This window comes from Trichosurus vulpecula, chromosome 4, assembly GCF_011100635.1.
Source record: "Trichosurus vulpecula isolate mTriVul1 chromosome 4, mTriVul1.pri, whole genome shotgun sequence".
Lineage (NCBI taxonomy): Eukaryota > Metazoa > Chordata > Mammalia > Diprotodontia > Phalangeridae > Trichosurus > Trichosurus vulpecula.
The window spans coordinates 160,882,227-160,909,491 of NC_050576.1; the positions used below are offsets into that span (position 1 = coordinate 160,882,227).

Sequence of the window (27,265 nt, forward strand, 5' to 3'; positions counted from 1 at the left end):
TCTTGACTTCAGATTCTGACCTTTTTTTTTTTTTTTTTACTATACTCTATAAAATGATCAATTTGGACTATTGATCTCCAAGGTCACCCTCTGGTTATAGAGTCTCCAGGCAGCCAAGGAGAGTGGAATAGGCCGAAGGGGAGGAGGAATCTGGGAGCCCAGGCCAGGCCTTGACTTAGAACCCACTACAAGTCTTGGCGGGTGGCAGAGAGAGTATGTGAGCGAACATGTTGGAGTAGCCAACCATGACTAATGGAGATACTGAGGCTGGAGAGCTTTCCTATTCCCTCACTCCACACCTCTCTCCTCCCTCTCTGAGACAGGAAGTTTATCTGCAAAGCCTGCCGGGTACCAGAGCCTGAGGAACGCTTCACCATGGACCAGTACTCAGATATGGTGGCTGTGGCCAAACCTATGGTCTACATCACTGTGGGAGAGCTCATTAACACTCACAGGGTGAGGAGGGAATGGGGAGAGGACTCGGTGCCCACCCTGCCATCTGGGGTGCCCTGGGCTTTGTGGGATAGGTGGTGGGGACTGAGATAACTGGGGAGAGTGAGAGGACCATCCAAAGCCGAGTCTGGGCCCCAGCCCTGACCTCCCCCATCTCTTCCTCCTCAGCTGTTACTGGAACATCAGGACTCAATTGCACCAGATCACCGGGACCCTCTGCACGAGCTCTTGGAAGATCTGGGGGAGCTGCCTACCATCCTAGCCCTGATAGGTGATCAGCCTATCATCAGCCACCAATGGGAGACGGAAAAGAACAAGCATTTCTATAGTAGTTGCTATGTGTTAAGCGCTTTTTACAAATATGATCTCATTTGCTCCCACAGATGGGTCACCTTTCCCTCCACCCTGCAAATACAGGCACACAAACTCCCAACTGAGGTCTAGTGACTTGTCCCAGACCATGGGACTATGGCTAACCATAGTTAGCCATGGTCTGACTTGGGATCTGAACCTGGGTCCCCTGACTCCAGGTGCTGGTATAACAAAAGGCACCCAGCCTCATTATAATCACCTGGATGCCCCTGGTTGTCACACAGAGCAAAGGACACAGCCAGGACCCCACAGGGTAGGGGAAAGTGGGGACTGGGCTGGGAGCTAGAAGCCTTGGCTCCATGTAGCCTCTGGAGGGTCCCTAAACCCCACTGAGCCTCTGTCTCTTCATCTATACAATGAAGAGAACCATACTTATACTCTCTAAGTCACAAGGCTGAAGTGAGCATCAGATAGTAGTAAGGTGCTTTTAAGTACATTGTAAACTGTATTTTTATTTTGTTTTTTAATCCAACTTTATTCTCAGTTCCAAATTCTCTGCCTTCTCCTACCCATTGAGAGGGCAAGGAATGCAAATCAAATTTCCACCTTGGCCATCATGGTAAACTGTAAAGCACTGAGTGAATGTTTGCCCTTTGTTTTGGGTCAGTACAGAATAATAGGACACTCTGCAGTTGTGGGCAGAAGGCTTAGTGTTTCTATTTTGTTTTATTCATACATCTCATTTTTATTGGTGCCTTCTGTCTTTACATTTTATTTCTACATATATTGCCCACCCATTTGAACCATCCCCTGCCGCAAAAACTTTAAAAAAGAAAGAAAGGGTTAGGGAAAGCCGAACAGCACAGCAATCATGCCTGACAGCAAGTGTGGCAGAAAGGGAAGGGAGTGGCATTTTCCCAACTCAGATCTAAGTTCCCATCTTGGCTCTGATTCTTACTAACTGTGTGATCACTTCTGGCACCCTTTGTTTCTTCATCTGTAAAGTGAAAATAATTATGTTCATATGCCCTACCTTACAAGAGTTATCCAAAGGAAAATCCTTAGATCACCGGAGACATCAGCTAGTTTGCTATTTATGATCTGTCCATCACTGCCTCCCCTGGGAGGAGGACAGACATATAGACATGGACGGATCAAAGGCAGAATGAGAGTGGAGATAAGTTCTGTGAACAGGCCCTGCCTCCTTCGTCTTTTCAGTTTTACTATTTTAGATGGGGCCAGAGCAAATCGCCCCTATGGAAGTCTTCCCAGAGGAAGCTGACTTCCAGGAGCTAGTGGGGGGGAAGGACAGGAATACTTGAGGGGCTGGAAGGACACCCAAGAGCTCTCTGTGTCCCTGACTGCCCACCCTGCCCCGTTTCCAGGAGAGAATTTGGCTTCGGATGGGAACCCGGACATGAGCCAGCTGGAAATATCCCTGACGCTCACCAACAAATTTGAGGGCCTGGAGACTGACCCTGAGGACACTACCGTCAAGACCCTCTTGCTGAGGTGAGTGGTGCCTGGGTCCTCCCCACCGCCCCTGAGCTCCCCACCCTCAAACAGGTGACACCCTCATCTGGCTATTTGTCTGCCTTCCCACGTTGACCCATCCATGAGAAAGTTCTAATTGGCTTCCCCCTTGCTCCAATTTCTGCTGCATCGGTTTCTTGTCCTCATTCAATGAACTGAAGACCAAACTCTACCCGCCTCCTCTGCTGTTCTCTGTAGCTGAAACTAGGGGGATGGTGGTGAAGAATGAGCTGAAAGGCTTCTCTGTCACCTTAATATAAAAAAGATTTGTAGATTAGGCTCATTGTATAGGAAAACTTGTAAATAGAGCAGTCCAGAAATGGAAGAGGCTGACTGCCTCAAGATGTAGTGGGTCCCCCTTTCCTGGCACATGAAGGAAAGCCGGATGATCACTTGGCAAAAACACAGGATGCCCCTGTGATTATAGAACAGGCTTATAGGGTTCCTTCCAATCTAAGGTTCTGTGATTCTGTCTTTGGAGTCTCTGGGACAGGCTATGTGAAGGGATTGGACTGAGGACAGATTTTTTTTTAAATGTTCAACCCTATATGTTCACCTCTTTGCCCCATCATCCCAATGACTAAATCTCCCATCCTCCACCAAACACCACTGAGGCAGGGCAGTGACCTCCCCCTGCCTCCTCCCCTCTTTCCCTCACCTCAAGTGGATCCACTTTACTCTCCTCTGCAGCACCAAGCAGATGTTGGTTGATATCCTCCAGTTCCAGGCAGGAGATTCCCTTCAGGAAATCCTGTCTCTTTCACCATCAGGAGAACAGGTAAGATTGAGTTGGGGGGAGGGTGGGGAGGCATCTCAGTCAACCATCTTTCATCTGTATCCTACCCCGACCTGATTACCCAGAGTCTGGTGCTACCCATTACAGGGAAAAGCAGTGGAAGGAGGAGCCCTGGGGGTGTTCCCCCCACCTCTGATGGGTGAGATAAAGCATACACCTATAGGAAAAAGAGAGAAACAAATGCTTTCTGTACCAGATGGGTAGGAGGAAAGAAGATAGTGCTTAGGGGAAGCCTAGGGAGGAAGGACAGCTAAATGACTCAGTGGATTGAGGCTGGGCCTGGAATCAGGAAGAGCTGAGTTCAAATCTGACCTCAGACACGCACTAGCTGTATGACCCTGGGCAAGTCACTTAACCTTTGTTTGCCTTAATGCATTGAAGAAGGAAATTGCAAACCACTCCAGTATCTTTGCCAGGAAAACGCTACCCACTGCTCTGGAGTGCTAGGGCCCACAGGGTCATGAACAACAACAAAAGGGAGTAGGGGAGTGTGGGACAAGGTGGGGCAGGGTGTGTGGAGATGGGCATCCTCTGGGGAGGGAATGGCATATTTGGAACCAGAAGAAGGGGGCGTGGGTAGGAGTGAGCAGCAGGTGGAGCTGGCTAGAAGGGAAACAAAACCAGGGATAAGGAGAAGATGGCAGGCAAGGGAGGAGAGTCCTCAGAGCTTGTCCTGAGAGGCAAGACACAATGAGAAGGGTTACTGTCCACCCCTTTCCATCCCTAAAGAATCCTAGTTTGAAAGACCTCCTTCACATGTAACAGAAATCTCTCATGCTGTAGATTCTGTCCTCTTCTGCCTTGCTCTGAATAGACAAGCCTGTTGGGACCTTGGCTTAGTTTGGGAGAATTCCTTTTCTGAATCCAATGGTCCCTTGTACTTTACCATCTTAGTCATGTTTCTCCCTGATATATTGATGTGGGGAATGTTTAGTCATTTTCAGCCCTGTCTGATTCTCCATGACCCTATTTGGGGTTCTCTTGGCAAAGATACTGGAGTGGTTTGCCATTTCCTTCTCCAGCTCATTTTACAGATGAGGAAACTGAGGCAAACAGGGTTAAGTGACTTGCTCAGGGTCACACAGCTAGGAAGTATCTGAGGCTGGATTTGAAGTCTGACTTCATGCCCAGCATGCTCCATCCCCTGTGTCACCTAGCTGCCCTATATGTGAGGGGAAGGCCCAGACAGTTTAAACCACCTTTCCAAATCCCCACAGCAAAAGAGGACTCGGCCCCTTACCTGGCTTCCACAATAGAGATTGGACCTTGGATCTTCTATCTTCTCTTCTCACCTGGAGTCAAGACGTCTCCCCAAGCAGTCTCCTTTCCTTCATCTGGGGGGTGCCCTGGCAGAGGGAATGGTGGAGATGATGCAAGAATCTTTCCTTCAGGAAACTGCCCATCGCTTACTGATGTCCCGACGCCAAGCCTTTGAGGCCCAGACCCCAGAGCCACTGAAACGCCGTCGATCCCTGGCTGCCCAGTCCCTCTTGTCGATAAGAGAAAAGCAACGGAGAGTCCTGAAGAACCTGCGTCACCTTGAGAGTCTGGGACTTGTGACTTCTGCTGACAGCTACCAGGGGCTGGTGGATGAAATAGCCCAGGTAGCCAGATGCCCTACCCAGTTCTGTACCTCATTACTCTGGCACCAAAAGCCAAGAACATGGTCGTGTCCCACTCTTCTGGGAATGTGGAGACCCGCCAAAATTGGTCTTCTTAGGGAGAGACACTTAAAACTGTCCTGAGGAGGAAAGTTGTTGAAATATCCCCTTTTCTCCCAGAAGGGAGGAGACCTCAAAACAATCCTCCTCTGAATGGGGGAGGGGACAGGTACTTCAAACCATCCTTTTTCTAGAAAGAAAAGAGATTTGAAATCATAGCTCTCTTCCTGTCTTAGGGATACCCTTGAAACTTATCTCTCCTTATTCCTTCATTCCACAAATAATTACTGCTGTTTAGAGCCCTGAGGGTAAACACCAAGGTTAGGTAAGACAAAGACCCTCATGGGGTCTATTAGGAGGATGGTGAATCGGGGGTAGCTGTAATAGATCATACGTAATAAGTTCATTAGAATGGTGCTAAGCCCCACTAGCACTTCCCCAAATAGGGAAAGTTTGTTAACAACTGGGCATCTTCAAAATTCCCCTGGGGTAGAGACTAAGGTGTGAACTGGACAAATCCTAAAGGTCTTTCCTCCCCTGGGGAAGTCCTGACACTGTCCCCTCTCTTCTCCTCCTTGTCCTTGTTCCTTCTCTTCCCTCCAGGATATTCGAAACCAGCGCCGTTACCGGCAGAGGAGAAGAATAGAGCTGGTGAAGCTTCGGGCCACCTTCCAGGGCCTACAGGCCAAGACGGCCTTCTACGAGGAGCAGGGCGACTATTACAACCAATATATTCGCACCTGTCTGGACAACCTGGCCTGCGGCAACAAGTAAGGCACTGGGTCCCAGCACAGCGAAAGGGTCAGGCCATGGCACCATCTTTTCCACGCCTTCCTTCAAGAAGGATCGGTCTTTAAGTCCAACCCCTTAACTATTCTTCTGCCTTCATTCCCCTCTATCATTCTCCGTGGCAACAGTTAACTGAAAGAGCAACTATCTTTTAAAAAACTTTTGTTCAGTTATTTAAACACTATCAGGGTGGGGAACCTGAGGCCTCAAGGCCACATGTGGCCCTCTAGGTCCTCAAGTGTGACCCTTTTGGCCCTTTGACTGAAGGGCTGTACGTGTGGCCCTCTAGGCTTCAGGTTCTCCACCCCTGCTCTAAGTGATCCCCAAGATCGAGTGGAACACTACCCCTCCCAAATAAATGGATTATTTTTTAACTTTAGCCAGTGGGGTGTCCTCCTGATAGTCATACTTCCATCCCTTCTACTATAGTAACAGGAAGTCCCTTTTCCCAGGAAGAGAACTTTGAGTGGATTCTTGGGTCTTTTTTAAATTTTAAAACAGGAATGACAAAAGGGGGAAGAAACAGCCATCTCTGCGCTATACTGCTGCCCAGCTGTTCGAAAAGGGAGTCTTGGTGGAAATTGAGGACTTGCCGGTCACTCAGTGAGTATATTCCCCAGGGTGGGACATGTGGGAATTTCCAACCAAGTCAATCAATCACTTCTCCCTGCCTCCCCTGCCCTTGAGGGGCTCCAGTCTGATGGAGGAGACAGAGCTCGTGCCCAGGGACAAAAGGACAAGACTTTGAAACTGGAGGATGGGGAGTAATTTCCGTAGAGTTAAAATTGAGAGCTGTCCCTCTGGGAAGGCTTCCAGGCTGAGCAGAGGTGGAAAGAAAGGGAGGGATGAGGTTTGTATAAAATGGGAGTGTGCCTCCAGCAGAGAGGATGATGGTCTGTGTGAGGCTAGAGGTGGGATGGGGGGAAAATGGGGGCATGTTTTCCCCATTAGAGTGTAGAACAGACCAATCCAGGGGGCCCTGGGAGACATGGTAGGGGGGATTGTGAGCCTATGATGGGGAATTGGGGCTAAAATGCATGTGGTCAGGACTTTCTTCTAATGGGAGAGAAGGCAAGAGGGAAAGCCAGAGATCTGAACAAGTTTTATCATTGCCCTTGTTCCACTGAGAAGGGGAAGACTGGAACATTCTTCCCTCTGTAAATATGGAGATAGGTCTCTGGAGGGACAAAGTCGATCACTCCCTTTTTTCATCCTATTTCTCTGACAGTTTTCGCAATGTCATCTTTGACATCATTCCCGGGGAAGAGGCAGGAAAGTTTGAGGTGAATGCCAAATTCATGGGCGTGGACATGGAGAGATTTCAGGTTCACTATCAGGTGAGGGAAAACTGGTCTGAGTATGGTGAGTGGCTTGTCCCTGAAACTCCAAGGTGACTCTCCAGTCTAAAGAGAGAAGGGACACAGGGTGCTTCCTCCAGCTTGACATGGAGAGGGGAGACATGAGGGGACGTGAAACCCAAAGCTTCAGCCGTGTTGTAACTCCTCCTGGGCTGGGTAAGAGGTAGGGGAATCCTTCCCTTAGGGAGGGCCTGACCAGCAACGGAACGGGGATTCTAACTGACTTCTACCCTGATTCTCACTCAGTTTTGTGTGTGTCACTGGCAATGTGGACTTGGGCAGTGTAGACCTCCACTCTACCTCTTCAGAGATCATCTGCTTTGCTCCTGGAGCACCCTAGAGAAAAGGATATTAGCTCTGCTCCCTCCTCCTCCTCCTTTCCCCTTGACTCCCCTGACTCATAACAGGATCTTCAAAAGGAGAGGCCTGGTTCAGTGCAGACCCTCCCTGAGCCTCCAAATCATCTGGGCCTGTTTTCTGAGAACGTAGCCTTTTCCTCACATCTCTCTAAAATATCTAAGAGTCAGCAAGCATTTATTAAGCTCTTACTGTTTGCCGGGTACTGTGCTAAAGTGCTGGGGATATATAAAGAAAGGCATAAGCAGTCCCTGCCCTCGGGGGTTTACAGTCTAATGGGAAAAGCAACAGGCAAACAAATATGTACAATATGAGATGTATACAAGGGTAGAAAGCTGGAGGCAATCTCAGAGCAAATAGGCCAGAAGTGAAGCGCTTTACCTTCCACCCTATGTGTAGGGAGTGTCAGAGGCAGAGGTGGGGGAAAGGTGGGATGGGGTGAAGGAAGCTGATATTTATACAGGGCTTTAAAGTTTGCAAAGTGGTTTGCCAGATGAGCTTCCCAACGACTCTGAGGGGAAGAGGGGAAGAAGCATTATTATCACTGAGGCTCAGAGGGACTGTGGCTCGCCTATGGTCATAAGGTCTCTGGGAGGCAGGACTCAAAGGAAGGTCTTCAGCAGTTTTCCCCCCTTCTTCCCCAGGACCTGCTCCAGCTCCAGTACGAAGGCGTGGCCATCATGAAACTCTTCAACAAGGCCAAAGTCAACGTCAACCTCCTCATCTTTCTTCTCAATAAGAAGTTATTCCTGAAATGATGGGTGGGGGGAGAAGCATGAAACACCCCTTTACCCCATTCCAGCTGTTTGAACCAAACACACGCCAACTAAAGTGCCGAACTGCAAAGACCCCAACACCTGGCATCCTGGCTCATCCTTCTCTCCCCTCGGCAGGAGCTGGTACTTTGGGGTTAGTGGTGGGGGCTGGGGGTGGGGCAACTTTCGTTGCTTTTCGTTTCTTCCTCCTCTGCTCCAGAATCACAGAGATCCTGAGTTGGGAAGGAAATGCAGGTCATCTACTCCAACCCAGCACGTGCACACACGTGCGCACACGCACGCACACTATTCCAGCTTCTGCCCAAAGAACTCCACACCAGTGGGGAACTTCCTGTCTCCCCAAGGCTGTCCATTGACATCAAGCCTAAATCTGCCTCTCCACGCTTTCCACCCACGTGCAGTAAGGGTAGCCTGTCTTCTGTGTGTAGGCCTGAACCAGATGGCCTTTGCCGGATCTTCTGGTGGCATCGGGTCCTCGGCCCCCTCACAATCCTGGTCACCCCCTCCTTGGGCACACTCCAGCCTGAACTGAATACAGGCCTCCTGATGTATCTTGTCCATGGCAGAGGGACAGCAGGACTGTACCTCCTCGGACCGGACGCCTCTGCTGGCCAGAGCCTGACCTACAAAAAGAGGAATCCAGGGACAATTGTTGATTTTAGCCCTTTGCTCTTGAGTCAAAACACCATAGGCGTGGGACTGTGTATTTGGACTAATTGGGGGGGTGGGAGGTTAAGGGGATGGCCCCTGCTGCACTCCAGTGGCTGACTTTAGTATTGCAAGCACAATCCCTGTCCCCGAGTCAAGTAGAGATTTAGAACTAGGCTGGGCCTTAGAGGTCGTCCAACCCAACCCCAGCATTTCACAGATGAAGACGCTAAGGCCCACAGATGAAGTGACTTGTGATGGTCACATAGTAAGTGGCAGAGCCCAGTCTGAATCCAGGCCTTGTGATTATAGATCCAGAGAGCCCAAACCTAGCACCTCAGTTTCCTAGGGAAAGTTGCCCAGCAATTGGAACCACCTAAGCCCCAGCTCCAAAGCGCCCCTCCATTCTGAACTATTTTTCACAACAGTCCAATCGATAAACATTAAGCACCTAACATGTGCCAGGCACTGTGCTGGGAATACAAAAAGAAGCAAAGGATGGTTCCTGCCCTCAAGAAGCTTAGCCTTTAAGGGGTTGAAAAAGCAGAGGTAGTGTGGAATTACTACTTGGTACCAGTGGAAGCTCTTTCTCCTCATTATGGTAGATAAAGCTTGTCCCATTTTAACCTGTAATCTCAATGCTCCTACAATCTACCCTCGTTAAAATTATTCTTGGATCAATAGGGTATTTATTTCCCCACCACTGTTACTCAGAACGATTGTATATTCCTAGCCTTAGTGTTCCTTGTCTTCTGTATATTTGAGCTCATCTTATATGTGGCCCAAAAGGATTCTTTATTCAAAATTGCCTTATATCAATACTAGTAGAAAGCTCATAATGTTATCTTTATATTTAAAAATTACTTATTTGGGACAATAAGGTTCTCTTAAACTTTTTATATTCAGTTTGATACAGTATATATGATTTTCCCTTTTCCCCCCTTTTCTCTTCACTCCTAGTTCCTCAATTTTTGTCCTGTAATTTATCCTTTTGGCCTCCAGATCTGTTGGCCTGTCACTGTATTTCTTCCTGTCCATCTGTTCCTCCTCCCCTTTCCCTGTCCACACAATTTCTGTCCCATTACCCTTCTGGCTTTGTTTTGAATAAAATCTGTTGTAACCACATCTGTTGTTAACTTATTCCCCACTCACCTTCAGGATCACTCATCACTCCACTCTTGAGTCAGCCTATACCCAGCTTCCAGAGCATCCATCCTCTTCCCAGAACCCCGGGAATAAGGCCCTCCCTCCCCCCTCCCACTCTCCAGTTACTGGTGGGTTAGGAAATCACTCCTACTGCCTACCTTCAATCCCTCCCTCTGTATTATGGGGTCCTTTTCAGCCAATCTGAGCTCCTAAAAAGCTTTAATGAGATGAAGTTGATTCTTCACATCCCTTAGAACAGAGAGAAGGAAGGGGTAGTTAGGTTTCATTTCTGGTTTTATGAACATCTGAACAAAAAAGAGAAGGCATCCAAGTTCACACCCCCTTCCCACACATTTTGCTTGCTGTCCAGCCTATTCTTGGGACTTGGGTGCTACTACCTTCCTCTAAGCCCTAAATCCTTAGTTTTCCTATGAGCTAACAGTGTTCTCAACTGGAAGAAAGTCTGATTCTTTCTCTTCCATATTCAGTGAAATACTTAAACATGTAAAACACTATGCGCCAGGTGGTGGGAATACACAAAAGGGGGGTCCTAAATAGCCTACAATTTAGGGGTGAAAGATGTGCACAAACGCTGAGCTATAATGTTCAGAGAGCTTGCTAGGCCCTAGGAGATGAATACCACATGTATTAGCTGCTAGTGCCTTCCCTTTGTGTGTGTGTGGTATTCTCCCTTTCAAAACAACCTTATATTTTTTTTTGTTTTTTTTTACATGGGGGAAGGCAGTGCAATTGGGGTTAAGTGACTTGTCCAAGGTCACACAGCCAGTAAGTGTGTCAACTGTCCAAGGTCATATTTGAACTCAGGTCCTCCTGACTCCAGGGCTGGTGTTCTGCTCACTGCGCCACCTAGCTGCCCCATAACCTTGTATTTTAAATTACTTTCTATTAATAGCAAATATTTATGTAGTGCTTTCTGTGTGCTGGAAACTGCTAAGTGCTTTACAAATATCTCATTTTATCCTTACAACAACTCTGGGATGTAGGTGCTTTTATTATTCCCATTTACAGGTGAAGAAACTGAGGCAAACAAGTGATGGGCCCAGGGTCACACAGCCAGAAAGTGCCTGAGGTCAGATTTGAACTCAGGTCTTCCTGACTCCAGGATTGGTGTTCTATCCAAAGTCCTCATCTCCCTGGTTAGAATATAAACTTCAGAGTACTGCATGCACAGGGTGTTCCTAAAGTCTGGACACATTGGCAAAAATGTATAATTTCAAGAAATGAAATGAATGAAAATTTCAACAACATTTTATTTAATTGGAATATTAACAAATAACATCTTCAATATGATTTCATCATTTGTGACCCAAAGATTCACGTGAACTCGATGCAATCACTCCACATTGCCATCAATTCTAGCACATTCACTCTTTATGCGTTTATACATTCAATCAAGTGTGTTGGATCTGTGATTTTCTTTTTCTTTTTTTTTTTGCAAGGGGGAAGGTAGGGCAATTGGGGTTAAGTGACTTGCCCAAGGTCACAGCTAGTAAATGTGTCAAGTGTCTGAGGCCGGATTTGAACTCAGATCCTCCTGACTCCAGGGCCGGTGTTTTACTCACTGTGCCACGTAGCTGCCCCACATCTGTGATTTCCATTGAGTACACCTTCTCCTTTAGCATACCCCAGAAAAAGAAGTCGCTGAACAATACAGAGTGAAACGGTTAATGAGATTTCCTATGTGTCCAGATGTTAGGGACACCCTGTATATCCTCAGAGTCTGGCACGTAGTAGTTGTAGCCTGAGAAATACTTGCTGATCAGACTGGGTCCCTGCCCTCCTAGAGCTTAGGGTCTAGTAAAGACTGGGGAGTGGTGGAGCTGGAAGGGTGTTTCTCTAGGACAGCAAATGGAAGAGCAGAGCAGTCCATTGACATCCTCCAGGCCCAGTGTGCTATGGACACAACTGGATCTTCGCATAAGGTTTACTAGGGCAGCTAGGGGGTGCAGTAGATAAAGCTTCTGGCCTGAAGTCAGGAAGACTTGAGTTCAAATCCAGCCTCAGACACCCACTAGTTGTTTGACCCTGGGCAAGTCATTTAACCTCTGCCTCTGTTTCCTTTTCTGAGGATCAAGTGAGATAATAATTGGAAAGCCCTTAACATAGTGCCTGGCACACAGTAAGCATTGTATAAATGTTAGCTTTTATTAATCTGGTAACCAAATGATAGATGGATTGGAAGGGAGAGAGAATGGAGATGGGGATACCACTTAGAAGGCTATTGAAGGGGCAGCTAGAGCATGGGCCCTAGAGTCAGGAGGACCTGAGTTCAAATCTAGTCTCAGACACTTACTAGCTTCATGACCCTTGGCAAGTCACTTAACCCCAATTGCCTCCCAAAACAAAAAGAAGGTTATTGCAACATTTGGAAGTGGGGAAGGATAGGGGGTATAAGGCCTTGTTCTAAGGTTTTGGTGGAGGAAGTAAAAAGTAAATAATAGCTTTGAGGAATATTGCAGAGGTGGAGTAGACAAGGCGGCCAGGTGGTACAGTGGATAAAGCGCTGACTTTGGAGTCAGGAAGACTCATCTGGCCTCAGACACTAGCTGAGTGACCCTGGAAAAGTCACTTAGCCCCATTTGCCTCAGCTTCCTCATCTGTAAAATGAGCTGGAGAAGGAAATGGCAAACCACTCCAGTATCTTTGGTGGGAAAATCCCAAAAAGGGGTGATGAAGAGTTGGGACACAACAGAACAACGACAAGAAGAAAAATGGATGGGACAGGGTGGGGGTGGAGGTGGGGAGAAGCAAAAAATAACCAAAGTTTTGAACATGATAGAACGGTTAAATATCAGAGCCACGGAACAAAAGTGAAGTCACAAGGAAGAACCATTTTAGAAGGAAAGATAATGAACTCAGTTTTGAACTTGTTGAATTTGAGATGCCCCGAGATATCCAAATCAAAGTGCCGCTGCACTACGTATGGGTCTAGCACTCGGAAGAAATATCAGCACCAAAGATAGAGGTTGTTTTCAAATCTAATTTCTATCTCCACAACATCTTTTGCACCTGCCCCTTTCTCTTCACCCATGCGGTCCCCCCTGTAGTTCAGCATCCCAATTTCCACTCAGAGTTCATCAGTTCTCTCTCTGAAGGTGGATGACATTTTTTTCATCATAAGTCCTTTGCAATTGTCTTAGATCACTGTATTGATCAGAGTAGCCAAGTCTTTCACAGTCGATAGTCATTACAACATGGCTGTTACTATGCACAATGATCTCTCAGTTCTCACTTCGCTTTGCATCAGTTCATATAAGTCTTGCCATTTTTTTTTCTGAAACCACTCCCCTCATCATTTCTTATAGCACAATACTATTCCATCACAATCATATGCCACAAATCATTCAGCCATTCCTGAATTGATGAGCACCCCCTCAATTTCCAATTCTTTGCCATCACAAAAAAAGCTGCTATAAATATTTTTGTATGTGTAGGTCCTTTTCCTTTTTCTTTGATCTTTCTGAGGTATTCACCATTACAATTTCTTGAAATATGATTCCTAGGCTCTTTTTTTTTAATCATGATTCTCAAGTAGCACAATAATTCTTAAATTATCTCTGCTCAATCTCTTTTCCAGGTCAGTTGTTCTTCCAATGAGACATTTCACATTTTCTTCTATTTTTTTCATTCTTTTGACTTTGTTTAATTGTTCCTTGACGTTTCATGAAGTCATTAGCTTCAACTTGCCTCATTCTAATTTTTAAGGAATTATTTTCTTTAGTGAATTTTTATACATTTTTTTCCATTTAGCCTATTTTATTTTTAAAGGAGTTCTTCAGTGAACTTTTGCGCCTCTTTTACCATTAGATCAATTCAATTTTTAAGGTGATATTTTCTTCAGTATTTTTTGTGTTCTTTTACCAAGCTAATTATTCTCTTTTCATAATTTTCTTGCATCACTCTCATTTCTTTTCCCAGTCTTTCTTCTACCACTCTTACCTCTTTAACGCTTCCAGGAATTCTTGCTGGCCTTGGGTCCAATTAATATTTTTCTTTGAGGCTTTGCTTGTCGCTATTTTCACATTGCTCTCTTCTTCTAAGTGTATGTCTTTGTCTTCCCCTCCACCATGGTAGCTTTTTATGGCCAAGTTCTTTTTTTTTGTCATTGTTTGCTTATATTTCCAGCCTATTTCTTCACTTTCAACTTAATGGTAAAGTTGGGCTCTGCTCACCTCATAGTGGGGGGGCACTGTGCCAAGCTTCAGGATTTTTTGTGCTGCTGTTTCAGAGTTAGTTCTAGGGGGTCTGCAGGTTTCCAGTGTTTCCAAGTGCATTGGTAACTAAGGTGGGGCTCCAGGTGGGGCCCATGAAGGGAGGTCTGATTATATCTTCGCTCCCAAGTAGGCCCAAAACCCCTAGCTACTAGGCACTAAGCCAAGGTGGCCCTGAAGCCTCCAGGGTCCTAAGGGGAGTTGCTAAGACCAGAGCCAATAGTAAGAACTTAAGTTCTGGTTGCTCAGACGACGTTTGATGATGGCTAAAGAGTGCATAAAAAGAGAAGATAGAGCTATTTGCTTAGAGTTCTCAGTCTTGGTGGTGTGCTGATGTGGAGACTCCAGGCAGCTGTAGTTAAGAGCCCTCCAGCTTGTAAACCCAGCTTGTAAACTTTGTTAAACTCTGGTAACTATGCATTGAGAGTTGAATCAGACAAGGTCTGTCTGTTGATGTTTGTAATTTGTTTGTATTTGCTCTGAAGTTCAGGGTGCTAGCTTTTTCCCCTGAACTAAGTGAATAATGTTTGTATGCTGGATTAAAGTAAGATTGTTAACCATTGCTTTCCTTAGTAAAGCAGATCAAAAGAACCTAGGCTTGCAGTATTCTGTATGCTGGGTGTTGTTGGATTTACACCCCCACAGCAGCTGCTAGCCAGATTGTTGAAACACCAAGGTAGTGTTATGCTGGGAGAGATGTAATCAGTGCTCTCCTGGTCTTTACCCAAGAAGGGTCTCCTCTCACCTGCCACCACAAGTACTAGTACTCATCTTGACCCTGGAACTGTGACCAGGTCTCCTGTTCCCTTTAGACCAATCACAAGAGCTCCTTTGTGTCCTGGAGCCACAACCCAGAACTACTCATGGGTAATAGAGCTGCCAGTCAGTGCCAGCTGTACCCAGTGCCAGCAAAAAGCCCCCCGTAATCTCTTTCTGACCAGTTGTCTGACCCCCTTGCTGTCTCTGGGCTGAGAGCTCCCAAAACTGCTGCTGCTGCTGCTGCTGTCATAGCTGCCTCCAAGGCCCACTGTTGGTGTTCCTGCTGAGCTCTGGCAGGAGAGCTAAGATCAGACCAGGAGCCAGTCAGGGATCAGCATGTGTTGAAGCGGGTCTGGACCAGGTAGTTGGACAGAGGAGCTTCCAAAAAACTAAGTGGCTGATGAGAAGGCTGGGATTCCCATCCAAATCCGGGTGCCTCTTCTGATTTCTCACCAGACATAGAGTGCCTTCCCTTGATCTTTCCCATGTCTTGCTGGGTATGGGGTGGGGCAAGTGTTTTGGAATTGACCCTCTGACAAGTTATGGGTGAAGAAAAGCAGGAGGAGGTTTGGGGCAACTGCTAGGTGACATAGTAAATCTAGAGTTCTGGACCTGGGGTCAGAAAAACCCGAGTTTGAATCTCATCTTAAACATTTACTATCTATATGTCGTTGTTCAGTTGTGTGTGACTGTGACCCCATTCGGAGTTTTCTTGGCAAACATACTGGGGTGGTTTGCCATTTCCTTCTCCAGATCATTTTACAAATGAGAAAACTGAGGCAAACAGGGTTAAGTGTCTTGCCCAGGGTCACACATTAGTAGGTGTTTGGGGCTCAATTTGGGTCTTCCTGAGTTCAGGCCCAGTGCTCTACGCACTTCATTACCTACCTGCTATACTACCTGGGCAAATCACTTAAACACTATTTGCCTCAGTTTTCTCATCTGTAAAATAAGGATAATAATAGTACCTACCTCCCAAGGTTGATGTGATAATAAAATGAGATTATGTGTATATAAATATATATATATATATATATATTTCTATAAACACTTAAAGTGCTATATAAATGTTAGCTTTCTTGATTATTATTATTTTATTAATGTGCTTTATTTGCAACTTTTCTATTTTTAATAAAACTTGTGATCACAGAAAGTTGACAGTGTGATATAAATATAGAGGGTCGGTTGGGCTGGACAAATTCCAGATGTAGGTGAAGGGCAGAACCATAGTCTTCCCACAATTTAAAAAATTATTTTGAAGTGATATTGAATTTTTATCCCTTAGCATAAATTTTGAATCTGGCCAGTAAGGGATTTTCTAAACTTGCCCAGCTGAGAAGAAGTAACATATAGCAGTGGGGGAAAGGAATCCTTCTATGAATGCATCAGAGAGACCTTGATGAGACCACTGCACTGGTGGCATGTGTAGATTACCTACCATCTTGTAGTGAATTTATACTCTCTTGCTGGCTTATTAATTTTAATGTAACACTCATTTTTCCTGTGTGTTTAAAGAAGACAGGACTTGAGCCAGTGTGGGTTGCTATTACTACTGTAGCACATCTGGGGTCATCTTGGAAAACCAACAAGTGTACCCACAGCCTGTCCAGTGTTGCATTGGTATGTAAGGGACCTTTCTTTCTTGATGACTAATGCCAGGTATTAGAGTATAAGGTCAATGGGGAATAAGATCTTCACCACCCATCAATAGGCCGTGTGTGTGTGTGTGTGTGTGTGTGTGTGTGTGTGTGTGTGTGTAGCACATTAAGGGAAGCTTGCTTGTTTGTAGGAAGGCTTACACACCTTTTGTTAATTTCTAATTAGGCACTGAGCCTAAAGAGTACATATTCTGAGAGGTGAGCTTTTGTTTTGGGGGTTTGCTTATGAGAAAGACGTTTTGATTCCCTGCTCTAGACTCTGAGTGACCGTAGGTTCAGAGCTCCCTTACTCCTCAGAAGTAAAGGCTCTCTTGATTCAGTGGTGGATGTAAAGCTTTGATTCAGGCAGTAGAGCCCCATCTGTTGGTCTTTATTTCTCTTCTATCTTTTCTGTTTAATTAAAAAAGATCATTGACCCCTTTTAAGTCGCTTTCCTAGTAAAGCAGATAAAAGAACCTGCACTAGCAGCCATCCTGGGTATGACAGTATGGTTGCCGTTACATAGGGCCACTAGGTCTGTGTAAAAACAGTTTAGTGACTTTTCTCTCACAATACCAAATTGTTTTCTAAAATGGTTGGTCCAATTCACAGCTCCACTAGCAGTATATTTTAGTGTGCGTGTCTTCCCATAGCTTCTCCAACACTGACTTCATTCACCCGAACGTAGAAATAAATAAAAACATTAAGTGTTGCTATGTGCCTGGCACTGTGTTAAGGGCTGTGGATACAAACACAGGCAAAACATTCTTACTCACAAGGAGTATACATTCTAATTCCTCTGGAGCTAAAGAAAATAAATTTAATCTCTCCTTCACTTGAGAGCACTTCAAACACTTTATATGTATGATTCCTTTTTTTCCCTAACTTTTTAAATCTGAACTTAGCAAACACTAAATAAAATGAGCATTTCCTTGTGCTTTTTCTTTAAATAAGAGGCAGCTAAGTGGAAAAGCAGCTCAGGACTTGTAGTCCTTCTAATCTTGCCCCAGACATTTACTAGCTGTGTGACCTCAGGCAAGTCACATGACCTCTCTCAGCCTTGCTTTCCTTATCTGCAAAATCAGGGTGAGAATGGCATCTGTTTCACTGGGTTGTTGTGAGGCTCAATAAATTCACATGTAAAGCACTTCACAAACCTTAAAGTACTATGTAAATACTATTATTTTTATTATATAAATCTGTTTATTATATATCATATAAACATATTATTTGATAAAATTTAATAAATTCAGCTATGCTCTACTTGTCTGTGATTCTTTCTGGACTGCTGTTCTCTTCTGTGGATTAAAAAAGTGATGCTTCAAAAAAAAAAAGTGATGCTTCAGTGACCTTTTCTTCCCTTCAAACAGTTGAAGACAGAAATCACATCCCTTCAAAATCTCTCCTCTAAAACAAATATCCCTCAGCTCCTTCAATCATTTCTTACCCAGACAGAGGCATCATCTTGTACTCCAGACTATCAAAGTCCTTCCTTGAATGTGGCACCAGAGAACTGACACGTACTTCACATGTCTGGCCAGGGAAGAAAACAGCAACACCTCTTCTGCTCTGGATAATTCTTAATGCAGTCTAAGAGGCACCCAGGTTTGTTTTCTTCCCCCAGTGGCCACATCACACTGTTGGCTTATTCTGTTGGAACTGGAGTTTAGTTGGCAGTATGATGGCTCACCCCGGGGATGGCTGGCACCAGAAGACCAAACAGACCCAAGGTGGATTAGGAGATCAGGAAAGGTTCCAGCAGCCAGGCAAAGAGATGAAACTGAGACAGGTGGGGAGTTAGTATAAGAAATCTCTGACACTGGATGACAGGAGGATATCTCAAGAGACAGGTGAGGGTAGGCAGAGATCCAAGCAGGCAGTATCAGGGAGACTCATAGATAGGCTCAAGGACCCAGCATTCAAGAGGACTGACTCATTATCAACATACCAGTCCCCACAAACAGTGACTTGAATATAGTAGGCATTTAATAAACATTTGTTGAACTGAATTGAATTGAGGATTGGGTGGGTAGATGGAGAGCAAAATAGGACTCTAGGTCTAGAAGAACTAAAGTACTGGGAAGAAAGCCAAGATAGGAATTCAAGTATAGGTAATAAAAAAGGCTGATAGTAATAACTCACATTTACTTAAGTGTTTTAACGTTTGGGAAAGAATTTCCCCACAATAGTCCCGTGGACATAGGTAGGCCCAGTAGCACAAGTATTATTGTCCACATTTTACAGATGGGAAAACTAAGGCTATCCCTCCTAGCTTTGCATCATCTGCATACTCAATAGATGAGCCATGAATGTCTACATCTTCATCTGGATCCATGATTAGATTGATTCATTTTTTTTAACTTATTGAACCTTCTCATTTCTCCTTAAGCCTACCATTGATCCTCCTCCCCACCCTCTCAGCTGAGGACCTCAATTGAAAAAATTAAAGTCATTCACCTAGAATTCCCTTTTTCAACTCATGTCCCTCTGTTAATTGTTTAATTGACATTGGGGAGATTTTAACCTGTCAAAGACACTGGGAGGAACACACCAGATGGGGGCTCATAAGAGATGATAATATTAAAAACCAAAGCCCCTCAGGGCTACCCCCAGAACCTGCAGGAGAGAAGTAGCTGCCGTGTGGGCAAACAGCCTAACAAAATGGGAGTTGGGAAAATGAGCCTAGAGCCTTTAATACATATATTTAGTTCTATCCCTTTCTCCTCCAGCTGATTATTCTTATTGTTTCTCTCTCTGTCTCTGTCTTTCTGTCTCTGTCTATCTCTCTGTCTCTGTCTATCTCTCTGTCTCTCTGTCTCTGTCTCTGTCTCTCTGTCTCTCTGTCTCTCTCTCTCTCTGTCTCTCTCTCTCTCTCTCTCTCTCTCTCTCTCTCTCTCTCTCTCTCTCTCTCCCCCCCCTTCCTCCCTCCCCCCTTTCTCCCCACCTCACCACTTCACAATCATCAGTCCCTCCCTATCTCCTTCCCTGATGGATATGATGGCTACAAATGTGCCTGTGTCTCCTTCACTTACCCCAAACCCTCATTTGATTCTGTCATTCCTCCTAGTGATTATCCTCTACCTCTCTTTTCTCTACTAAACTCCTGGAAAAAGTAATCTATACTTGGTGCCTCTCCTTCCTCTTTTCACTCTCTCATAAACCTACTGATTTCTGATCTCATGGTTCAACTCAAACTGCTTTCTCCAAAGTTACCAGTGTTTCTTTAATTGCTAACCCTAATGGCCCTTTCTCACTCCTAGTCCTTCTTGACTTCTCTGAAACATTTGATACTGTTGATGACCTTTTCCTAGTGCACATTTTCCCCTCTCTGAGTTTTCTTGGCTTTGCTTTCTTTTGGCTCTCTTCCTATTTCTTTGACCTCTCCTTCTTAGTTTACTTTGCTGTACCTTCATCATTGTCATGTTCCCTCGATGTACTGTCCTGGGCCCTCTTCTATTTTCTCTCTATACTGTTTGGTTTGGTAATTTCATCTGCTCTCATGAATTCAGTTATCATCTCTAAGCAGATGACTCCCAGATCAAAATATCCAGCCTTAGTCTCTCTTTTCTGAGCTACAATCCCACATCTCTACCTGACCCATCACATTGGGTGCTGACATCTTAAACCCAACATATCCAAAATAACTCATCTTTTCCCCTGCCCAACTTCCCCTCCTTTGAATTTCCCTAATACTATTTTTTCTTTAAATTAAAAAATTATTTTATTTTTTCAATTAACAGAAATCTATTTTCTCTCTCACCTCCTCCCCCCAGCTAAAACAAAAAAGGAAAAAAATTAATAAATATGCATAATCATACAAAATAAATTCCCACATTGGCCATGTCCCAAAAAATATGTCTTCTTCTGCAATATAAAGCCATCACCTCTCTGTCAGGAGATGGGTAGCATGTTTCATTATTAGTGCTCTGGAATCATGGTTTTTGATCGGAGTTCTAAAGTCTTTCAAAGTTTTTTATCTTTACGATATTGGTATTATTCTATAAATTTTTTTCCAGGTGCTGCTCACCTGGATAAGTTCTGCATAAGTTCCACATAAGTTCATAGAACTGTTCCCAGGTTTCTTTGAAACTATCATAATTTCTTGCAGCAAAATAGTATTCCATTTTATTCATATTTCATAATATGTTGAGCCATTCCCCAATCGGCAGGTATCTCCTTAGTTTCCAGTTCTTTGCCAGCCACAAAAGGAGCTACTCTATGTCTTTTTGTACATATGGATCCTTTTCTTGTTTCTTTTTCTCTTTGGGGCATAGACATAGTAGTGGTATCATTGGGTCAAAGAATATGAACAGTTTAGTAATTTTGGGGATATAGTTCCAGATTGCTTCCAGACCGGCTGGGCCAGTTCACAGTTCCACCAACAACCTGTTTTCTCACAGTCTCTCCAGCATTTGTCATTGTCCTGTTTGGTCAACTCTGCCAATCCAATAAGTATAAGGTGAAACCTCAGAGTTGCTCTAATTTGAATTTCTTTAATCATCAGAATTGAAACATTTTTTTCCTTATGGCTCTTGATAGATGGACTTTTTTCATCTGAAAACAGCCTATTCATATCCTCTGATCATTTATATAAATTAAAGAACAGCTCTTATCCTTATAAATTTGAACCAATTCTCTACATATCTTGGAAATGAGACCCTTATCAGAAAAACTCACTTCAAAGATTTCCTCCCAAGTTATCTGTTTCCCTTCTAATTTTAGAAGTGTTGATTTTGCATGTCTAAACACTCTTTAATTTAAATAATCAAAAGTATCCATTCTAACTTGTGTGATTCTCTCTATTACTTCTTTAGCCACGAACTCTTCCTCTATTCCTACATTCCTACATTCCTACGAAGCTAATTTCTTCCTTGCTCTTCTTTCATTTTTGACATCTTTGGTTTTTTTTTTAACATCACCATAATTTTCCCCAGCATCTTTCCTCCTCCCATTCCAGAGTGCCATCCCATACTACAAACAATATTTTAAAAGACAAAAAAGAAGAGAAAAAAATTAGCAGAACTGATACATAGAAAAAGTTTGAAAATATGTGAAATCTGCAGCACTTATGAGCCTCCTACCTCTTCAAAGGGGTGGCATTGGGATACCTTCCCATATCTCTGTTTTTGAGTCAGGCTCATTCTTTGTAATTTTGTAACATTCACTTTTGATTTTTTTTTTGGCAGTTGTTCTTTGTATTTTTATTGTTGTAGTCATTGTGTATATTGTTTCTTGGCTTGGCTTATTTTACTTTGCATCAGTTCATGTAGACCTGTCTACATTTCTCTGTAGTCATCATTTCTTAGAGCACAATAATATTCCATCACATTCATGTGCCACAATTTGTTTAGCTATTACCCAAGCACCTACTTTGTTTCTGATTTTTTACCTTCACAAAACATTCTGCCATAACTATTTTGGTGTATGTGAAGATTTTCTTCTTATCAATAACCTCCTGGGGTTTAAGCATAGTAGTAGAATCTCTGTGTCAAAGTTATGGACATTTTAGTTCATTTACATAATTCCAAATCACTTTCACAAATGGTTGTACCGATTCATAGCTCCACCAACAATGTACAAGTCTTCCTTGCTCTTCTAATTTGTTTATGATGTCACTCTTTATAGCTAAGTCATGTACCCATTAGGAGACTTCCCTATTACCATTGAAGTCACCACCACTCTCCCAGTCTCTCAGGTTCATAACTCTGGCATCCTACTTGACTTTTCACTCTCACTCTCATTCACTCACTCAAGTTTTGTTGTTTCTTCCTTCAAAACATTTTTCTTATATATCCTGTTCATTCTACTTACACAACCAACATCCTATATTTGTCTGTCATAACTTTTCTCCTGGACTAGTATAGCAATCTTCTAATTGGTCTGCCTGCCTTATGTTTTCCTACTCCAATCCATCTTCCACACATATCTATCTACCAAACATATTTTCCTAGAGCATAGGTCTGACCATGTCACTGCCCTGCTCAGTATATTCCACTGCCTTTCAATGTCCTCCAGAATCAAATATAAAGTCTTCTTTTGGCACTTAAGGCTCTTCACAACCTGGTCCCTAGCAACCCTTAAAGTCTTCTAACACTCCCTTCCATAAATTCTATCTTTTCACATGACTTTCCATTTCTAGAATGGCACTATCACTTTGAGAAAGAAAAAAAATCACTTCTAACTAAGGAGTGTGAAGCCACCAGCCCTGGGTCTTAGGCCTCACTGCTTCCTGGGAATGGATTCTGGAGACTTTTCTCTTTGGCTCCGTGGCCACTGTTCACTACTTTCTCAATTTCCTTAATCACTGAGTCACAACTGGACACAGCTCTTCCTTCACAATACCCCAGCTGGTTTTGGTTTCTAGATTCACAGATCCCTCATACTCCATTTTTAATGACCTTTCTCACTTATGTTACTGCTGCCCCCATAACTAGTCTCACTTTTGCTTCTCTTTTCTTTGTATTTTCTCTCTATATATGCTCCAGAACAGAAAAAGTAGGCTTCCTGGGACTTGTAGACATGAGAAAAGCAAATATACAACCTTGGAAAGGATTTATTAGGGTAAGATATTTAGAAGTGTATTAAAAAAGTAAGCTACCCAGTCCCAGCCTGGGCTGTGCTTAACCTTCTTAAACCATTCTCTAGAGCTAAAACTCCCCCAGGGCCATTATTCATACCCTTTGATCCAAAGATCTCACTAATAGGTGGGAATATACTCCATGAAAGCTGTTAATATCAAGAAAAATAAAAGTGCCCTATGTACAGAAATACTCAGAGCAATCTGATTTGTGGTAACAGCAACAAAAAAACTAGAAACAAAACATGTGCCCAACAACTATAGGATGACAACAAAGTAAGGCATATGAATGCAATAGAATATCATGCACCATAAAGAATGTCAGCTCTAAAAGAATTCAGAGAAATATGAGTAAGACACAAACGAAAAGATGCATTGTGAAAAAACAAAACTGGGAGAACAAGATATATGTAAGGACTGCAACAGAGGTCAGCTGCCGATAATCAACGAAAGACTCTGGTCAATTACAACGTCAATATCAGTACTTGTAAGAATCCAATGCTAGGACCAACAGGGAACCACAGAACTGGAAGAGCTAGTCAGTGCCAAAAACAAGAGGCCTTTTTATTTAGAGGGTTAAAGGGAAGACTCAAAGGGGAACACTTAACAAGAGATACCCAAAGGACCTGAACATACCCAGAGACAGCATGGAAAGGCCAGGGCAGCCCAGTGAGCCCTTCACAATGTGGTTTAGACTGATCCCTTCAAATCTAGAATGGAAAGTGTGTGGGATGAAAGACCCTCACCAATTAAAAGTTAATAAGGAGATATCTCAGGATGGGAACAGAAATAAATTTTATTCAATTCTCAAGAATTGGGCATCCCCCACTAGAAAAAATCCAGCAAGGGAGTCGCTTTACAAGGGGCAAGGCACCCATAATTATACCTAACACAAGAGAATTCCTGCCCACCTCTGACCCTTCTCACCATTGGCTGGGAGGTGGGCTTACAATCTGAGCATGAAAGCTAAACAAAGAACCAGGAAATTGAGGCACAGAAACTCCAATTCCCATTCCCTTAGTTAATGATTACAACTGAAGTGACGTCTATAAATCTAAAGAAGGAGAATTGGATAAGAGGAGAGGGAGACCCTCTCCATTCTTTACAGTAGAGAAAAACAGATCATTATGACCCTGTTCTTACTGAGCAAATCTTTAAACCAGAACCAGAAGAAAGAACAAAAAGTTTCAGGGTAAACTTTCCCAGAGGCTGAGCCATCAGGCTCTCGTGGCCTCAGAATCTTCCCCTTCCCTATATCTTGATTTTTTAAAACACTCCTGTATATAGATATGAATATTATACACATCCTCCCCTGTGAAATCTTCACATTTCATTTATTTACCTCACACAGAAGAATGAGGGAAGGGATACAACTAGGTATGCCATCAGAGAACTTCTAGCATGATGGTCTTCTAGTCCTAGCAAATCCACAAAGGTCTCTAGGACATGCACCCTTGATTTCCAGAGAGCAGATTTCCAAGACTTCAGTGGAAGGATGGATAGAATCCGATAGACTAAAATTCTACAAAGGAAGGCATCTGAGGAAAAATGGGAAAGTCTCAAGAATGAAATTCTCAAGATTCTCAAAAGATTCAAATGGGGCTGTGATCTCATCTCTCTGTATGCTCCCTTCAGGGATACAGATGATAAGCCAACCCTGCCTGTTTGCCTACTCTGTGTGACTCTCTTCCTCCTCCTTGGAGAAGGGTGGGAAGACAAATTGATGTCCTCCCATCAATTCACCAAAGAGGATCTATCAGCCTGTTGGGGCCTTGCCTTGTTTTCTACTGCAATAGAAGGAACACTAGTGAAGCACATGGATTGTCCACCTGTCATCTTTTGCTCTCACTGCATATCCCTCCTATCTTCTTTTTTTGAAAATCTATTTCCTTAATGACATTCTTTACTCTGACTCTTTTTTCACAGTTCCTTATTTGCTATTGTATATTGCAGCCTGGTCACACCCAGCATGTGACTCTTAAGGGCAATAACCCCATTTAGGACTCTTATTTTTATGTGACAAACTTGGAGCAGCTTAGGTAAGATATGGTAGTATCAGTGCAGCTCCCATCCAGCCCTGAAGCCCACAGAAAAGCAGTTGGTCACTTTGTTAATTAATTAGCCAATGAAAAAGACCCTCCTTATAGACCTCTGAGAAAATCCTCTCTAGCACACCTATGTCAACTTCCTGTCCCAACAAACCACACTGCTGGGCCAGAAGGAAACCCTCACTAACCTGGGTTCAGTGTTGATGTAGTTAATAACTGCTTGTGTTATAGACCCCTTCGACAGGCTGATGAAATCAATTTAACTATTCGCAAAATAATATCAAAAATTAATAAAATACACAAGGTTACAAAGGAACCAAACTGTATTAAAATGCAGTTATATAAGTATATATTACATGCACATATAACATATATAATATAGATAACTGCATTAGATAGATAGATGGATAGATATATAACTGCATTTTAATACAATTTGGTTCTTGTATATTTAAAAGTTCACAGATCTCAGATTAAGAACCCCTGATCTAGGAGGTAATACTAATTATGCCTACGAATTATTGGAGAATTACAAAAAAAGTATAATTTGCTAAATGCTAAAGTATCTGGGAAATTCACTCATTCAGTTTGGCCCTGTATATTCCTGTGACATAGGAAATTGACTTTTTTAAATGATCATTTGTTTTATTGAATACAGTATGGTAAAACTGCAAAGAAACTGTCAACATCTTTGCCCAATCTTCTCCAAACCTCTTCCTGCTTTTCCTTCCACATCTTTGGGGTATATAGGGGACAGAGTCCTGAATCACCTGCTCCCATAAGACATAGATAGGGAAGAAGGAAGTAGTTGCATGTGTGAGGTTTCTCTTGGGTAGAGATGATTAACACTGGAAAGTAGGGGAAGCTGGAAAGGAATGCTTGGGGTTTGAAATATTTTCCCACCTGCCAAAATTGCTGAGATTTTCAGAAGCTTCTCTGGCTCGCAGGCAATTCTGGACTCAGTTCTCAGAATGGTCATTACAGATGGGCTGCTCTGGCTCCTACTCTGACCCATCTCTCCTGAAACTGCTCACTCCCCATCTCCCCAGCTTATCAACGTTTTTCCCTGATAACTGCCAGAACTTTCCCAGTCCCCTGGACTTAATGGTGACTAGAAAGACTCTCTTAGGCTGTGGCTACAGTGCCTCAGTCCCAAAGTCAATTGTGACAAGCCCATTGCCCAACAGCAGCCGGGAATGAGCATAACCTGGCATGAGGAGAAAGGAAATGCAGCCCAAATCTCAACCCTGGGCAAACAGTAGGAAGGGGTGAGCATTCTATCCAGTATGCCCATGTGCTTTGTTATGCCTCTGCCATCTTACTCAGCCTGTGTGTCAGCCCTTAAATCTCTCTGCCTCTCCACAGTCTTTATACTTGGATTGGGTCAGAAAGAGTGCAGAGTCCCCCCAACTCCTGGGAAAAAACCAAACAAACAAAAATGACAGGATTACTTTACTCTTGAGAGGGAGCAAAGGGGAATCCTCAGTATTAGTAACAATAGCTCAAATAGACAAAAGGGCAACGCCAGATGTCTCATTCCTAAGCATATATCCAAAGGAAATAATGATTAAAAGAAATGCCTCATATATGCAAAAATTTTTATAGTAGTATTTTTTGTAGTAGCAAAGAAACAAAATAGATGTCCATAATTTAGGGTGGCATGTGAATGTAATAAAATATCACTCTACCATGAAACAAATATGAACATGGAGATACAGAGAAGTATCAGAAGACTATATGAACTGAGGCAAAGTGAAGGGAGCAGAACCAGGAAAATGATAAATACAATGACTATAACAACGTAAATGTAAAAGACAACAATTATAAAACAATCAAAACTGAATGTTGCAAGATTTAAAACAACCAAGCTTGTTGCCAATAAACGTATAAATGAATGAAAAAGTAAATTTATTAAAGTCTTTCTATATACAAAGCATTGTGCCAGGTTCGGAGGCTACAAATGAAAAGATTAAGCTAACTCCAGCTCTCAGAGAAGTCACATTCTAATAAGGAAAGATAATAGATAGAGTAGGTTTACTTCTTTCCAAAGGAGATATTAAAAAGACATCCTCTATCTTTAAAGAGGTGGGGGACTATGGGTATTAACATTGTATGTAACAGAATTTTTGAATATGTTGTTTAGTTTTGCCAAATTGTCTTTTTTCCCCTCTTTTTTTATTCTT

The 27,265-nt window shown here is 43.4% G+C and overlaps 1 protein-coding gene across 1 annotated transcript in view; it reads left to right on the top strand.

The window, feature by feature from the left end:
* Positions 1–8,017, top strand: part of IQGAP3 (IQ motif containing GTPase activating protein 3) — a 62,715-nt gene extending 54,698 nt beyond the window's left edge. The window contains exons 30-38 of the mRNA XM_036755365.1: positions 324–456; positions 622–724; positions 2,151–2,277; positions 2,989–3,076; positions 4,486–4,698; positions 5,359–5,525; positions 6,046–6,147; positions 6,773–6,881; positions 7,904–8,017. Of these exons, the coding sequence (XP_036611260.1) occupies positions 324–456; positions 622–724; positions 2,151–2,277; positions 2,989–3,076; positions 4,486–4,698; positions 5,359–5,525; positions 6,046–6,147; positions 6,773–6,881; positions 7,904–8,017 (1,156 nt within the window). The remainder of the gene's footprint in view (positions 1–323; positions 457–621; positions 725–2,150; positions 2,278–2,988; positions 3,077–4,485; positions 4,699–5,358; positions 5,526–6,045; positions 6,148–6,772; positions 6,882–7,903) is intronic.
* Positions 8,018–27,265: the final 19,248 nt, after the last annotated feature.